Raw genomic sequence first — 16,150 nt, 5'->3', positions numbered from 1 at the left:
GAAAATAACCTTACCTTTGAATGATTATGTAAAATTCACGTTTTTTAAATAAAATTAATACTATTTGACCCTAAAACATGGTCCAGTAATTACTGCAGAGGAAAAATACTTTGAAGTTTAAATATGAAACAAAACATTCTATTTTAATTAAAAACTCATATAAATTTTATAAAATTATTCAGTTTTAACTAAACACTCATTTTCATAAAGCATTCTCTGCCTAGCTTTAGGTTCACAATGTCTTGATTTTCGCAGTAGATATGACGTTAACACAAGGTATAACTTGAAGGGACAAATCATAGCGATTTTGTACTTCGGCCCCTAGCTGCAACCCCTTTCGTTCCCTTTACTGTACCTCCTTTCATATTCTCTTTCTTCCATCTTACTTTCCACTCTCTCCTAACAACTGATTCATAGTGCAACTGCGAGGTTTTCCTCCTGTTACACCTTTCAAACCTTCTACTGTCAATTTCCGTTTCAGTGCTGAATGACGTCATAAGTCCCAGCACTTGGCCTTTGGCCTAAATTCTATATTTATTCTACTCCAATATCTACCTCTGAATGCAGATTTGTAACTGGAAGGAACAGATATAATATAACCCATGACTGGGGAAATGGCAAAATGAGGATGTGAATTTTGTAACACGAGTAATGTGTCAATTTAACTTGCAGGCGTAGCTGCACTTGACTGAGCAGCATCTGTCTATTGTTTAAAGGACAAGTTTCTGTGAATGTCTTGAAACCGTATCCATAACTGATAAAATTCATAAAAATAAAGAGCGAGGATTTTTTCTTTTGGGGGGGGAGGGACGTTTAGATAAATGGCCTTGATTGTAAAAACTATTGCAACTGGCAGTGCAGGACACTGCCTTCATTTTTAATAATGATCATTGTTACACTCAAATAGATGGTATGGCTGTCGGTTCGCCATTAAGGCCCATCTTTTTATGTTCTCCCTGGAGGAGCACTTTTTGGACACGTCCTTTTGAGTTACCATCCGCTGTTCAGCAAAAGGTGACATCTCTTTGCGCTTTTTAGATGAAAGTGTGACCCCGAAAGGTTTCTTGAGTTTATCAATAGTGTGAAAGTGACAGTAAACTACATTTCTTGGATGATATAGTCTTACGACGTTGTGATCGTTTTAACACTTCAGTTTACAGGGAAGAAGACTTTTACAGGACTAGGTTCAATTTTACTCTATATAGTCACTGTTTTTATGATTTTAAATCAAACTTTATCTACACGACTTGATCATGTCTTTTCATTGACATCTAGTATCTACTCTACTTGACGGGGCCTTTTCATTGACATCTAGTATCTACATTACTTGATCTTGCCTTTTCATTGACATCTAGTATCTACATTACTTGATCTTGCCTTTTCATTGACATCTAGTATCTACATTACTTGATCTTGCCTTTTCATTGACATCTAGTATGGAATTTTTCACGAAGAAATCCTTTTTTAACATAAATATTTTACAAGTAAATATTCCCACCACCCCTTTTCTCAGGCATGTTTACAGACTTCTTAATAAGGGTTTTGTTCCAAAATTCTCCTCACCTAGTGTGCCTAAGCTTCCATTTTATGCAAATACACCTTTAATCCGTGGTAAAAACGTCTACGATGTACTAAGAAAACATATTTAGTTATTTGCCTGCAATTAAATTTAATATCATCCCAACAAACCCCGTACCCTGGGCAGCTTGTTTCAATTCAAGGATGAACTTGACCCTTTGATGACCTCATGTGTTGTGTACATGTTCAATTGCCCTAGATGTAATCTATGGATCCACGCAGAGGTTACTAAGGGCCAGAATTGATTGCCACAGAGGCGTTAGCTATCGCACTGGTGGCAAATTTGCTAATCCTGAATTTTCCAACATCAGACACAGAAATGCAAGCATAATATCAGGTACAAAGATTTTGAAATATTGTGACGGGCACCGAATGGCAAGCTACTGACAATGCTGGAATCTTTGATTATAAAATAAGTTGTTCCTCAATTGAACACTTAGCAGTCTTCCTTCCTCGACCACTCTTTACCTCACGTGAAGAACTGTTGACTTTTGTCATTTCTGGTTTGTTCCTTTTGACATTTCGTCCTTCCTTTCTCTCGTGATGGCTGGTTCTCTTAGAGATAGTTTCAATTTCGTTATTTATAATGTATTATGTCTTATATTTGTATTTTAGCACTTTTAAAGTTTATTTTATTGGTGTTCTTGTCTTTATAGCTTGAATACGAAACGGTATGTTTTCAGACGTCGCCAATAAATGTATTTTAAGGACCACCTGAGATGTGATTACTCCTTCAACCTTCTTGTATACGTTCAAGTTACTAGTAACTTCTATGCCATAGAACATTATTATTATATATATATACATACATATCTATATATATATACATATATATATATATTACATATATATATATATATATATATATATATATATATATATATATATATATATATATATATATATATATTATAATAATGAATAATAAATAGATCAAAGAAATTGGTTCAGAAAGACAGATGCCTTAAAGTAGTATTACAACTTCATAATTGTTCAAAGTTGAAGGATGGATAAATACGAAATATCTCCAGTTACTGAAGACAGTCAACTGGGAGAACAGTGCTCAGTGGCAGAATCAACGTCTCGAAACCTGTAGACGAACGAATCCTTGATGTCCATACCAAGTTGTCTGCGGTCGTGGACGTTTCGGCCGTAAGTTATTTAGGCCGTAACATCCAAAACTGCATAAGACGTTATGTTTATGGTAGTTACCGTTATGGTTATGGTATTTACCATTATTTTATGTTTTACGTACATCCCCAGGAGGCTGGTACTAAACACGACGCCCATTTTGCACGTAAACGTGCTTACGGCCTGAGTGACTTCCGGCCGAAACGACCCGAACTCGTTTCCTGGGCGTCTGAATTATATGTTTTTCAAGTGTTGCGGAAAAGAAAAACACGCGTTTAGGCAGAAAGGCAGAAACAGGACCGATACAGTGCACACTAAAATGGTTCGAAATCTCCCCATTTCTGCAAATTGAGAGGATTTTGCTTCTGCTAGAACTGAGGATGGTAAAATATCGTTAGCTCGAGCTGATTCGTCTCTGTTTCGGTATTATCTTATTTTCATTGTTAAGATAAGGTCCCAGAACTAAAATGAGGAAGCGAGTGTCCTCTCTGAAACAAATACCGATGCTGATACTCCAGGTGTTGACGCATTTTGATTGAAGCGATGAAGACGAACGTTCATAACAAAAGAGAGAAAGAGAAAGAGAGAGAGAGAGAGAAATGCCTTGTAACAAAAAGTGCAAGATTAGAGCTAAGAAAGCTACGAGTTTTGAACCCTCAGGCAATGCTATTAGGTAGGATGAAATTAACTGCTAGCCATGTGCACTGCTTGCTGGAGTACGTCAAGCTTTTTTTTTTTTTCTGTAACTCACATCGTGTTTTTTTTTTTGTAATTCACAGCATGTTTTTTCCTGTAGTTCTCAGCGTGTTATTTGCAGATGTGCAAATAAATCAGAACCTTGACTGACATATATATATATATATATATATATATATATATATAGACAATATATATATATATATATATATATATATATATATTTGGACAAGATGACATTTAACAATTTGTACCCCACCTTCGACTGCCATGTTCTTATATTGTTGATAACTGTTGTAGGAGAATTTTTAAGGCCTCTGATATAGAATACAGTGAAGTATACATTAATCTAACTAAGAACAGAAAAACTTGGATTATATTTCTGTTGGAAATTCTGTTCATCGATTGTACCTCCCTGTATGTGTATATCAATCTATCTATCTATCTATCTATCTATCTATCTATATATATATATATATATATATAAATTTTCTGATTATTATCAGGGATCAGAACTCCAGGTCTTTCAAATGATTAGACCAAAGCGCTGCCATTTGAAAGACCCTGCCTGATCCTGATGAGTCAGATATTTATTTCTGTTCCGCACGTGATTGTGTGTTGATTATTATTTCTATATATATATATATATATATATATATATATATATATATATATATATATATATATATATATATATATATATATATATAATATATTATATATAAATATATATGTATATATGTATATATATATATATCATCGATCCCACATAGAAAAGGGAAAAGATGTTGAGAAAGAATATATATATATATATATATATATATATATATATATATATATATATATAAGTTTAGGTTCGGTTCCTAAACTTCGCAACATCGTAACAGAAATTCCTAATAATACTTATCTTAACGTCTTACCTTATGCATTGACAGACCAGACGCAGCGAAGCTCACGCCTTTTTGGATAAATATAAAAAAGAAAATTTCCAGCGTAGACGAATATTGTGCGAAGAAAAAGGGAACAATTCGAGGGTGTGACTTGAAGTAACTTGAAGACTCCGACGAGGAACAAACAGACCGCTCGCAAACACGCGCCTTATAGGCGATGCGGAGAGTAAGCAGATGTTGACCCCGGCATTTCCTGAGGTCATTTTCATCAGGTGCAACGCTGACCCTCTCGCCGGAAGCGGGCCTGCCCGAGGAGGAGGGGCAGAGGGAGGAGGAGGAGGAGACCAGGTGGATTTTGGGGACGGGAAAGTGTGAGCTTATAGTGGGTAGACTGGAATGAAAAGGGAAGGGCAGGAGAGAGAGAGAGAGAGAGAGAGAGAGAGAGAGAGGGGCAGGTGAGGGAGAGAGAGAGATGAAAAGGGAAGGGCAGGTGAGAGAGAGAGAGAGAGAGAGAGATATGAAAAGGGAAGGGCAGATGAGAGAGAAAGAGAGAGAGACGAATGAAAAGGGAAGGGCAGGTGAGAGAGAGAGAGAGAGATGAAAAGGGAATGGCAGGAGAGAGAGAGAGAGAGAGAGAAGAGAAGAGAGGCAACATCGGAGGGATGTGCGCTTCGTCAAACTTCCTGATTCTTTTCATAAAGCCTTAGTATTACAGGGATAGGAATTAGGGTGACGTGTGAGGGAGGGGGGGGAAGTGTTTGGGATGGTGAGCATTTGTTTTTCAGGAAAAAAGATTAATTTGATATTTCCTCTCTCTCTCTCTCTCTCTCTCTCTCTCTCTCTCTCTCTCTCTCTCTCTCCTCGGTAGACTTTTGATTCTTTTTTCCAATTACAGAACAGTGCAGAGCAAGGGAATATGTCCGAATTTCATTGCTGAAAAAATGGTGAAATTTTTCATTTTTTAGGTTAAAAAACCACAAAATCTACACTCGACAAGAAGCAGTATCCGCTTTCACTTAACATAGTAACAGTTGTCTCCTGCTAAGCGTCGAATAACTAATATTTCCGATACTTATTATTAATGCTTTGTAACTGAAAGCCTAAAGTGGTAGAAATTATTGTTCTTTTGTTCATTTACGGTTCGGTTTGAATTTCATTTCTGGAGATTATTTGTATTAGATGAAAGTGGAACATGCTCTTTTGTATTAGATGAAAGTGGAACGTTCTCTTTTTGTATTAGATGAAAGTGGAACATGCTCTTTTGTATTAGATGAAAGTGGAACGTGCTCTTTTGTATTAGATGAAAGTGGAACATGCTCTTTTGTATTAGATGAAAGTGGAACGTTCTCTTTTGTATTAGATGAAAGTGGAACATGCTCTTTTGTATTAGATGAAGGTTGAACGCGCTCTTTTGTATTAGATGAAAGTGGAACATGCTCTTTTGTATTAGATGAAAGTGGAACGTTCTCTTTTTGTATTAGATGAAAGTGGAACATGCTCTTTTGTATTAGATGAAGGTTGAACGCGCTCTTTTGTATTAGATGAAAGTGGAACATGCTCTTTTGTATTAGATGAAGGTTGAACGCGCTCTTTTGTATTAGATGAAAGTGGAACATGCTCTTTTGTATTAGATGAAGGTGAACGTGCCCTTTGTATTAGATGAAAGTGAACGTGCTCTTTTGTATTAGATGAAAGTGGAACGTGCCCTTTTTGTATTAGATGAAAGTGAACATGTTTTTTGTATTAGATGAAAGTGGAACATGCTTTTTGTATTAGATGAAAGTGGAACATGCTCTTTGTATTAGATGAAAGTGGAACATGCATCTTTTGTATTAGATGAAGGTGGAACGTGCCTTTTGTATTAGATGAAAGTGAAACATGCTCTTGTATTAGATGAAGGTGGAACGTGCCCTTTTTGTATTAGATGAAAGTGGAACGTGCTCTTTTGTATTAGATGAAAGTGGAACGTGCTCTTTGTATTAGATGAAAGTGGAACGTGCTCTTTTGTATTAGATGAAAGTGGAACATGCTCTTTGTATTAGATGAAGGTTGAACGCTCTTTGTATTAGATGAAAGTGGAACATGCTCTTTGTATTAGATGAAGGTGGAACGTGCCCTTTGTATTAGATGAAAGTGGAACGTGCCCTTTTGTATTAGATGAAAGTGGAACATGCTCTTTTTGTATTAGATGAAAGTGGAACATGCTCTTTTGTATTTAGATGAAAGTGGAACATGCTTTGTATTAGATGAAAGTGGAACATGCTCTTTGTATTAGATGAAAGTGGAACATGCTCTTTTGTATTAGATGAAAGTGGAACATGCTCTTTTGTATTAGATGAAAGTGGAACATGCTCTTTTGTATTAGATGAAAGTGGAACATGCTCTTTTGTATTAGATGAAAGTGGAACATGCTCTTTTGTATTAGATGAAGGTGGAACGTGCCCTTTTGTATTAGATGAAAGTGGAACGTGCTCTTTTGTATTAGATGAAAGTGGAACGTGCCCTTTTGTATTAGATGAAAGTGGAACATGCTCTTTTGTATTAGATGAAAGTGGAACATGCTCTTTTGTATTAGATGAAAGTGGAACATGCTCTTTTGTATTAGATGAAAGTGGAACATGCTCTTTTGTATTAGATGAAGGTGGAACGTGCCCTTTTGTATTAGATGAAAGTGGAACATGCTCTTTTGTATTAGATGAAGGTGGAACGTGCCCTTTTGTATTAGATGAAAGTGGTACGTGCTCTTTTGTATTAGATGAAAGTGGAACATGCTCTTTTGTATTAGATGAAAGTGGAACGTGCTCTTTTGTATTAGATGAAAGTGGAACATGCTCTTTTGTATTAGATGAAAGTGGAACATGCTCTTTTGTATTAGATGAAAGTGGAACGTGCTCTTTTGTATTAGATGAAAGTGGAACATGCTCTTTTGTATTAGATGAAAGTGGAACGTGCTCTTTTGTATTAGATGAAAGTGGAACATGCTCTTTTGTATTAGATGAAGGTGGAACGTGCCCTTTTGTATTAGATGAAAGTGGTACGTGCTCTTTTGTATTAGATGAAAGTGGAACATGCTCTTTTGTATTAGATGAAGGTGGAACGTGCCCTTTTGTATTAGATGAAAGTGGAACGTGCTCTTTTGTATTAGATGAAAGTGGAACATGCTCTTTTGTATTAGATGAAAGTGGAACATGCTCTTTTGTATTAGATGAAAGTGGAACGTGCTCTTTTGTATTAGATGAAAGTGGAACATGCTCTTTTGTATTAGATGAAAGTGGAACGTGCTCTTTTGTATCAGATGACGGTAGGACGTGCTCTTTTGTATCAGATGAAAGTGGAACTTGCTCTTCTTTATTAGATGAAAGTGGAACGTGCTCTTTTTTATTAGGTGAAAGTGGAACGTCCTCTTGTGTACTAGATGGAAATGGAACGTGCTCTTTTGTATTAGATGAATGTAGAACGTGCTCTTTTCTATTAGATGAAAGTGGAACGTGTTCTTTTGTATTAGATGAAAGTGGAACACGATCTTGTGTATTTGACGAAAGTGATACGTGCTCTTTTGTCGGACATTAACGAGCATTGGCGGCTTTACAAAAGCATACTGGATAGGCCTAATCCTTCAGAACGTCGTTGTTTTTAGCGAGGGTCTTCTGACCAAGTATGATTCAGTGTTTGATTATACTATTATTTATTTTGAACACAGGTATTGTGATCCCCTCGATTTTGCTCTCTCTCTCTCTCTCTCTCTCTCTCTGCGCGTGTGTATGTGATACACAAAAACTCCGCTTCAAAGGTGATGCATACGCTTAAGCTCTTTTTCAAGCGGGCCATTAAGATCATAGTGTTCTTCTTTACAGCTCTGTGACATTGCTAGTTGCAGTATGCAAATATGGAAGTCCTCGCTTCGCATGTGTGCCCCACCATCAGTGTAACTAATTCTTTTTCACCTCCAGTTGATTCCAGTCAATATTATACATATAATGTGTGTGTGTATTCTATATTATATATATATATATATATATATATATATGTGTGTGTGTGTGTGTGTGTGTGTGTGTGTGTGTAATTTTATGCCTTCTCGTTACGTGCTTGATCTGTGGCCTCAGATGTTTATGGAAAATTATTGGAGCTCTCATTTTGATCTTTGGTGCATCGCCATGGTGTGGATTCAGACACACTATGATGTTTAATGGGTCTTATGGCCACCCTTTCATTATAGATGTATTATATTCTGTTTTGGCGAAGTTCTTCTAACTCTTGAGATGTGGAAAGACCAGTCGAATAGATTACGTTATTGAATGAAGCATAATGAAGACACATGGACTGATGAAATAAATAAAAGCGGAAAGAATAACTATATCTGCATAACTGTGATGGGTCAAGGAGTCCTCACTGCGACCCACTTCCCCGCAGAAAGCTTCCTCCAGAATTCAGCAGTCAAGTCGAACAGGGCTTTGGAAAGATTCAGGTGAATGGAATATTAATGGGAAGGCAGTAGAAACGTCTCCTACCATTAATGGCCTTTTAGATATTGATTGAGCTGTAGTTTATTCAGGAACAAATGGCGGTTATGTGACCTCTCGTTACCAGCGAGTGTCTGTCCTCGGTAATTGGCGGGAAATGAATCTCTCAGGAGGCAATTGTCATTAATGGAATTCAGTATTGAAAACCTCATCGGGTGCGTCAAGGGCTCTATTTCATTTCATTTGCTTCTTCTCTTGATCTCGCTGCAGCTTTTAAGCAGGATGGAGAGAGTGTTTCTTAGTTTTCCTTAAAAGAAAACTACTGTGCCGGCTCTGTCTGTCCGTCCGTACTTTATTCTGTCCGCCCTCAGATCTTAAAATCTACCAAGGCTAGAGGGCTGCAAAATGTTATGCTGATCATCCACCCTCCAATCATCAAACATACCAAATTGCAACCCTCTAGCCTCAGTAGTTTTCATTTTATTTAAGGTCAAAGTTAGCCTTAATCGTGCTTCTGGCAACGATATAGTATAGGCCACCACCGGGCCGTGGTTAAAGTTTCATGGGCCGCGGCTCATACAGCATTATACCGAGACCACCGAAAGATAGATCGACTTTCGGTGGCCTTGATTATACGCTATAGCGGTTGCACAGAAAACTCGATTGCGCCGAAGAAACTTCGGCGCATTTTTTACTTGTTTTTTCATATAACCACTTGAAACCTGAGTTAGGCCTTTTGACATTTCTTCCTAACTGGGCTGCTTTGTTAACAGATGAATCATGTGAACTACAAAGTTAGGGCTGGGAAGGTATTTGAGACTAAGATATATCTCTTCCTAACAACACCCGCTGAGAATAAGTTTGTTCATCACTCCACTATGTTATAGGTAATATAGCTTTTCTGTCTCTCTCTCTCGTTGCAGCTATTAGATGCAAAGTAAAGTATAATAACAGGACGTATTAGATTACTACGTAAGAATGAAATGTAATAGATGTCAATAATTACGAGCGAATAGCTGCAGTATACGTGACTATCTGTTGTAATTTCTCTAAGTGGCTTTGGCTTATCGCGTAATGACACGTCTTTCGGAAACACCTCGTGTAGAATGAGTATTCCTCTGTCACCTAAATAGATTACGTGAGAGGGTCAGTGTAGGCATTACCCAAGGGTCTGTCCCTTCGGCCCCTAGCTACAACCTCTTTCATTCCTTTTACTGTACCTCCGTTCATATTCGCTTTCTTCCATCTGACTTTCCACCCTCTCTAACAATTTTTTCATAGTGCAGCTGCGAGGTGTTCCTCCTGTTACACCTTTCAAACCTTCTTACATTCAGTTTCCACTTTCAGCGCTGAACGAACTCATAGGTCCCAGCGCTTGGCCATTGGCCAAAAATGTATATATTCATTCTTTATTGTTCGTTTCCACGGCAAGTTTCTTTTGGGTTATTAAATCCCCTGTGATTTTTTTTTTCTTTTTTTTTTTTTGCTTGAAGTGATATTTTTATTTCCTATCAGGTTTAGGCCTGTCTTTTATATTGCAGCTGTGGGTGAAAGGTCTGAATTTTAAAAGCTATTTAGCTGAAGAGGTTTCGAAGGCTGATTTTGTTTTTTTATTCAAGGGAACAAGGTTAAGCAGACCACTGGATGCAAGTGGATAGAATAACAACTCTCTCTCTCTCTCTCTTAGGTTAACGGGTTTTTCTTTTATTTGTGTAATCCAATGTTGTTTGTTTGTTCCCTTACCTGAAAACCAGCTTGACGCTCCATTAGCGACGGCTTCCATCTTTGATAATGAATACATCTGCACTTGTTGTTGGGTTCATTTGAAGATTAATTCTAAGGTTATGCTGGCCCGGGTAACTGATAATGGCTTCGCATGTTAAAATAAGCAAATAATCTAACGTCTGTCTCATTCATTAAGAGCAACGCGTGACTTGAACAAATAGGTAAAGAGCCAGGCTGAGAAACTTCAACATTTCATTTATTTTCATTCTTTATCATTTCATCCCCAAATTGGTAATGATAGCAATGTACAGGAGAGGTTGCATTGTATACATCTTGCCTTTTTCACTTCTCTTCGGGTACTAGCTCCGCCATCGCTGTTCTATTGCCCTAAGGCTCTCATAGAAATGAATAGGGCAGTAATTTCGGCCTATAGTGCCGTTCATTCTCATGTTTTCGCCGTAGAAAGTTTCAGTTCCACGTCTCTTTTGATGCGCTCACAGGTCCGCGCACGCATGCACGTGCGCGCTTTCATATGAAATTGTTTGTCATCAAAAATTCTCTTTGCTGCCTTACTTCAGTAGAATGTATATAACAAAGCGAAGTAACTTTAGCGTAACAATTCGTTTCCAGATGGCTGCGGTTCCTCGAATTGGCACGCGAAGAAGAAGAAGAAGCAACGGCAATAGGACTGTGCAGGTACCGTGTCCAATCGCACCAGATGCGTTGTAGAAGGTGAGTATTGTGAAGTGCCCATCTCATGTTTATTGTGTAGGTAATGCCCGGCCGATGAAGCATATCTAACCGGTATTTTGCTGATGGCAAGGGTTGAAAAGTTGTTTCAGAGTTCTCGCGGGATTCCGACGTAATTGCTTCGATAATTGCCTTGCCTCCAGGCGAACGGACGTACGCGGAGAATAGGACAGATATTGATTTCTGAGGATTCGTTAGGATTCTTTGAATCTTGCTAAGATATTCATGAAGAAGGTTTCCTTCCTCAAGGTCTTCGTTGGTTTTACAGATGATGATGATGATGATTATTATTATTATTATTATTATTATTATTATTATTATTATTATTATCATTCAGAAGATGAACCCTATTCATATGGAACAAGCCCACCACAGGGGCCATTGACTTAAAATTCAAGCCTCCAAAGATTATTATTATTATTATTATTATTATTATTATTATTATTATTATTATTATTATTATTATGAAGATAAACCCTATTCATATGGAACAATCCCACCCGAGGGGCCACTGACATGAAATTCAAGCTTCCAGAGAAATGGTGCTCTTTAATTAAATAAGACAAGGTAAAGGGAAATGCAGAAAGTAGAGGTATCACTCATTAAAAAGAAGAAATAGATTAATAAATTAATAAATAGATGTAGCACGAAGGCCTCCAGCAAAAATGACTCTGTGTTTTTAAGGAGCCATTGTAATACTCTCGCACGTGCGTTTAGGCCAAAAGTAAGAGATTGGAGAGTGATGAAGATTACAGGTTACAGTCGCCATTGGGTTAAAGGGAAGGAAGAGAAAAGCTGCATTTTTTTTTTTTTTTTTTTTTTTTTTTTTTTTTTTTTTTTTTTTGTATTATTCTTCGTGTCGTTGGAGAGTGAATAGGTCGAAGGTTGAGACCACCTCGCAGTAGAAAGAGTACGTTTTAACTTTCTAAGCAGTAAGTAGTTAGGTTGTCGAAGTTCTCTCTCTCTCTCTCTCTCTCTCTCTCTCTCTCTCTCCACGTCTTAAACCAAAACATACGCTGATAAAGCTTATGGTTGAGTAGGAAACTATCTCGTTTTTGGTTTTGGGAACGTAACAAAGATATATTACGAAACTGATATTTATTTAAAGTCGTTTAGCACTATCAAGTTCCATCTTCATTGCATTATATGTCATTGACTATGGAAGCGGAATGATTTGTGCTTTAATTTGAGGTTGTTGGTGTCGTGGAGCGTTGACGAGAAGTTGTATTATTCCTTTGCGTTCGATTTCAGTACTGCTCCGAGAATCAGTCAGTGAATTATTAGTTTTAAACAATGAGCTGATTGTACCTTGCTCGTTCCTAACTATTCAGAACTGAATTTAAAATTCTCCCTGTGTTAGAGTTTGAACGGAGAGGGGACCAGAAAATAAAGTGAAAATCGCTCATACGAGATCGACCTGAGGTGCAAATTTGAGTTGGAAACCGCTGAACTTCGGAGTCTCTTCACTCGTGAGATTCAGATCCCCAGTCAGTTTTTGAGAGGCTATAACTACAAGTACAATCATTTTCGGCTCACAGTTGGTCATTCTCTTCCATGGGGCGTGTTGTTTTGCAAAGTTTCGCAATGAGGCAAGCAGGGGAGATGGCAGCCATCTTTGAACTCCACGTTAGCAAAGCAGGACCCGTCGTCTTTATCGACAGGCTATCCATAAAAGATGTTCTATGCACGTACGGACTTTTTTTTTCCAAATCGGGGTTAAAATTTCTAACCTGGGCTTATGAAATGAATCCCCTACCTCATGGCGTATGAACTCGTTAGTATTTTTTATTGCTGATATGTTCGACTTTATTTATTTCTGTATATCATTGTGCTATGTTGTGTGTGTGCGTCCGTGTTTATGTCTGTGTTCTCATATGAGCATTCTATATCTCGTTTAAATTTACTAGTATACTTGAAAGACTGAAAAGTGTCACCAAAGGTTGCCTCTGTTTTTACGAGGCGAGCTAAGTATTCCGTAATGCCAAAGGTGTGTGTCAGCCACGCTGTCAAAATATTAGTTTTCTAAAAAAAAAAATATATAAATTCGATAAAGCGTCCAGTTTTCACAATAAAACAGATGTCAATAGCAAGGTATTTGTTGCGAAATGCGTAGCCTAAAAAAGGATATGAGAAATGTAGTTAAGTACACATTCGGAAATCGTATACCATCGACACGTGTAGACAATGTTCGCCGAAGGACATTTTCTTACAGTGTGATGTTAGGTCACAACACAGTTAATGAGACACTTCTCGCACTGTTGACAAGGTCTTAAGATTTCATCACTCGGCAAATACTACACCGTGGTAAGTAGGTTTTGTTGAATACTTTGCTCTAGGCCACGTGGATGAAACCTCCTTTTCATTTTCAACATGGTAATTTCTTCATCAGTTAAACCGTTCCGGTGGTTTGCTCTTTCTAAAACGCCTTAATTATTAGATATTTTGTATGATACATGTTTAGTTACTTGCGTTGTATTCAGTACAACTTATAGTTGATGCTCATTTTTTTTTCACTTCATGTCAAATAAATAGATGATGACTAAGCTTTTATGTAGACTATCTCCTTACCGAAAGAGAGAACGTCGATTTAGAAATCTGACTTGCGCAGTCACGCGTATTGCTCTCTCTCTCTCTCTCTCTCTCTCTCTCTCTCTCTCTCTCTCTCATAGGTTGGTCTTGATTTCAATTAATATAATATTATATATATATATATAGTATATATATATATATATATATATATTAATATTATATATATATATATATATATATATATATATATATTGTATGTATGTATACATATTATATATATATATATATATATATATATATATATATATATATATATCTTCGTTTTTTGGTTTTAACGTGTTTTTATACCCATTTTTATATGGGGTAGCACGGTGCCTTTCTTTGAAGGACTTTGATTTAGTGGGGTAGGCCGTAACCTCGACCGGCTGCCCTGCCTGACATCGCTTAGACCCCGGTACCGAACGTGTACATGTATTACCGAAACCCCAGCCCTTTTCTCCCAGCAGCAGGAGGAGAACTGGGCGGGTAGTCCGACAGTTCGAGACGTGTGAGGTGTCTGTTATGTTTTTAGAAGATGTTGAGCGGCTTTGTTTATGTGTATTAGTCTGTAACATCCATTTGCTTTCAGCAAACCTATCCGTTGATTATACGAATCCCGGATGTCTACACGGATAGCAAAGTTTCCGCCTCTGACTGGTCGGCTGCGGGGATTGGCCCTCGCCACAGGCTTCTATGAAGTCTGTGGTTGCCATCTACCAACCAAGCCATCGAGGCTCTATATATATATATATATATATATATATATATATATATATATATATATATATATATATAATTATAATTTAGCCGTCAAATACTGTTTTAGACATCTTATAAACAAGTCGTAACTTCTGTTACGTAATGCCATGAGTACCAGCGATCACCATTTAACAAAGTAACGAAGTACATTACACGCTAGTCTACTCAATCCATCTTCTATAGAACTTTTCCATACATCATAAGTGACATAAGAGGAATGCAAGTCATTCCCTCCTTTTCCTGGCAACAGTAATTATGTTTGTCAGATGATCAAGTTGCTGCTGACTTGCTTAGGATATTAGGTAGAACATGGCCTACCTGCGCCGTTCACCATGACCATAATCCCGAAACAAGAAGAGGGCGATTCAAAGGCCAAGATAAATTAACGGTCGCTCCCCGCACGCCGCCTCTTGTCAGCTTAACGGTCGCAAAGAAAAATCGCTATTAGAGCAATTAAGGCGAGCGCTCATGGTGCATGCCAGCTAGGAAGGCTCCCTTCCTCCAGGGAAGCGAACTTCTCATAACTCAAGATATGTTCTTTTTGCATTTTTTTTTCTATACATCAGAAATGAATTCGATCTGACGTTTGTTGCGTCGTTTCTCCAACTGCTGCTGATGCCCGTTACATTGTATCGTTAGGAAAAGTTGGCCTCTCTGCGCGCAGGTCATGCGACTTCTCGTCAAACCATTTCCCAGGGCACTGGCTGCCGCGGCGGCGTTGGCGGTGTCGTTTGTGCGGGGCCTCTTAAAAGGCTCCGCGGCGGCTTACCAAAAACCCACATCGCTTCATCAGGTGTTTGAAAAGGAGCTGAGATGTCTGGACGCTGGCGCCAAAAGCGCGTGATTTAGGATCCTATTTACTCTGCGGGCGAATCAGATGCAAGTTTGGGTATCGCCCTATATATATCCTCCCGTATATCCGCCCGTATGAATTTCTATGCGGGCTCCCCCATACATCACTCTGCACACACGTACCTAGATTAATGTCGTGCTAAAGCCTGCCTACTGTGTGTCTTCCGTGTAAAGAGTTTAAGCGGGGCCCCGACGTGAAGGTGGTCCGTGGCCCCTTTTTTCACCTCGCGCCGTCAAAGCGTTTTAGCGGCTTTTCTCGCGGCATAAATCTTTCCTTAAGCGTATTCACAGTCTATGTCTATGCAGTATGTTGAGCGATTCCTACGCATTATAGGTCTGTATCCGAACTTTCTCTCACACACACACACACACACACACACACATATATATATAGTATATGTGTGTGTGTATTTATTATTATTATTATTATTATTTCAAGGGAGTAGACCCTCTTTTAAACAGGTCTTATTGAAAAGGATGGCTGTATTATGCGAATTTATCTTATATAGTGTCTTTTCTATCTTCCTTATGATTCGCTTTTCAGGTACCGTCGACATGTTTCGACCAGCTCGTTGGTCATCCAGCAGGTCGAAACATGGTGACGGTGCCTAAAATAGAACCTGAATCTAGACGAACGATTGCTGATTGGATATTTTAACAAAAGACTTCCCACATTCCGCACACAATCCTTTTCCAACATGAATATCGGCCAGTTGCTGACTAACATCGCTGAGCCTGAAA

At 38.1% G+C, this 16,150-nt stretch overlaps 1 protein-coding gene and 1 long non-coding RNA gene across 2 annotated transcripts in view; one reads left to right on the top strand and one right to left on the bottom strand.

The window, feature by feature from the left end:
- Positions 1-6,448: 6,448 nt before the first annotated feature.
- On the bottom strand, positions 6,449-10,001 carry LOC136852113 (adhesive plaque matrix protein). The gene is made up of 2 exons (XM_067126564.1): positions 9,976-10,001; positions 6,449-7,763 (listed from the first exon to the last, which is right to left on the bottom strand). Exons 1-2 carry the CDS (start codon positions 9,999-10,001, stop codon positions 6,449-6,451), a joined length of 1,341 nt encoding a protein of 446 aa, XP_066982665.1.
- A 1,112-nt stretch (positions 10,002-11,113) lies between these two features.
- LOC136852290 (uncharacterized) overlaps positions 11,114-16,150 on the top strand; it is a 156,113-nt gene continuing 151,076 nt past the window's right edge. The window contains exon 1 of the long non-coding RNA XR_010857101.1: positions 11,114-11,212. This is a non-coding gene — a long non-coding RNA (uncharacterized lncRNA). The remainder of the gene's footprint in view (positions 11,213-16,150) is intronic.

This window comes from Macrobrachium rosenbergii, chromosome 25, assembly GCF_040412425.1.
Source record: "Macrobrachium rosenbergii isolate ZJJX-2024 chromosome 25, ASM4041242v1, whole genome shotgun sequence".
NCBI lineage: Eukaryota > Metazoa > Arthropoda > Malacostraca > Decapoda > Palaemonidae > Macrobrachium > Macrobrachium rosenbergii.
This window is presented reverse-complemented; position numbering and strand designations above follow the sequence as displayed.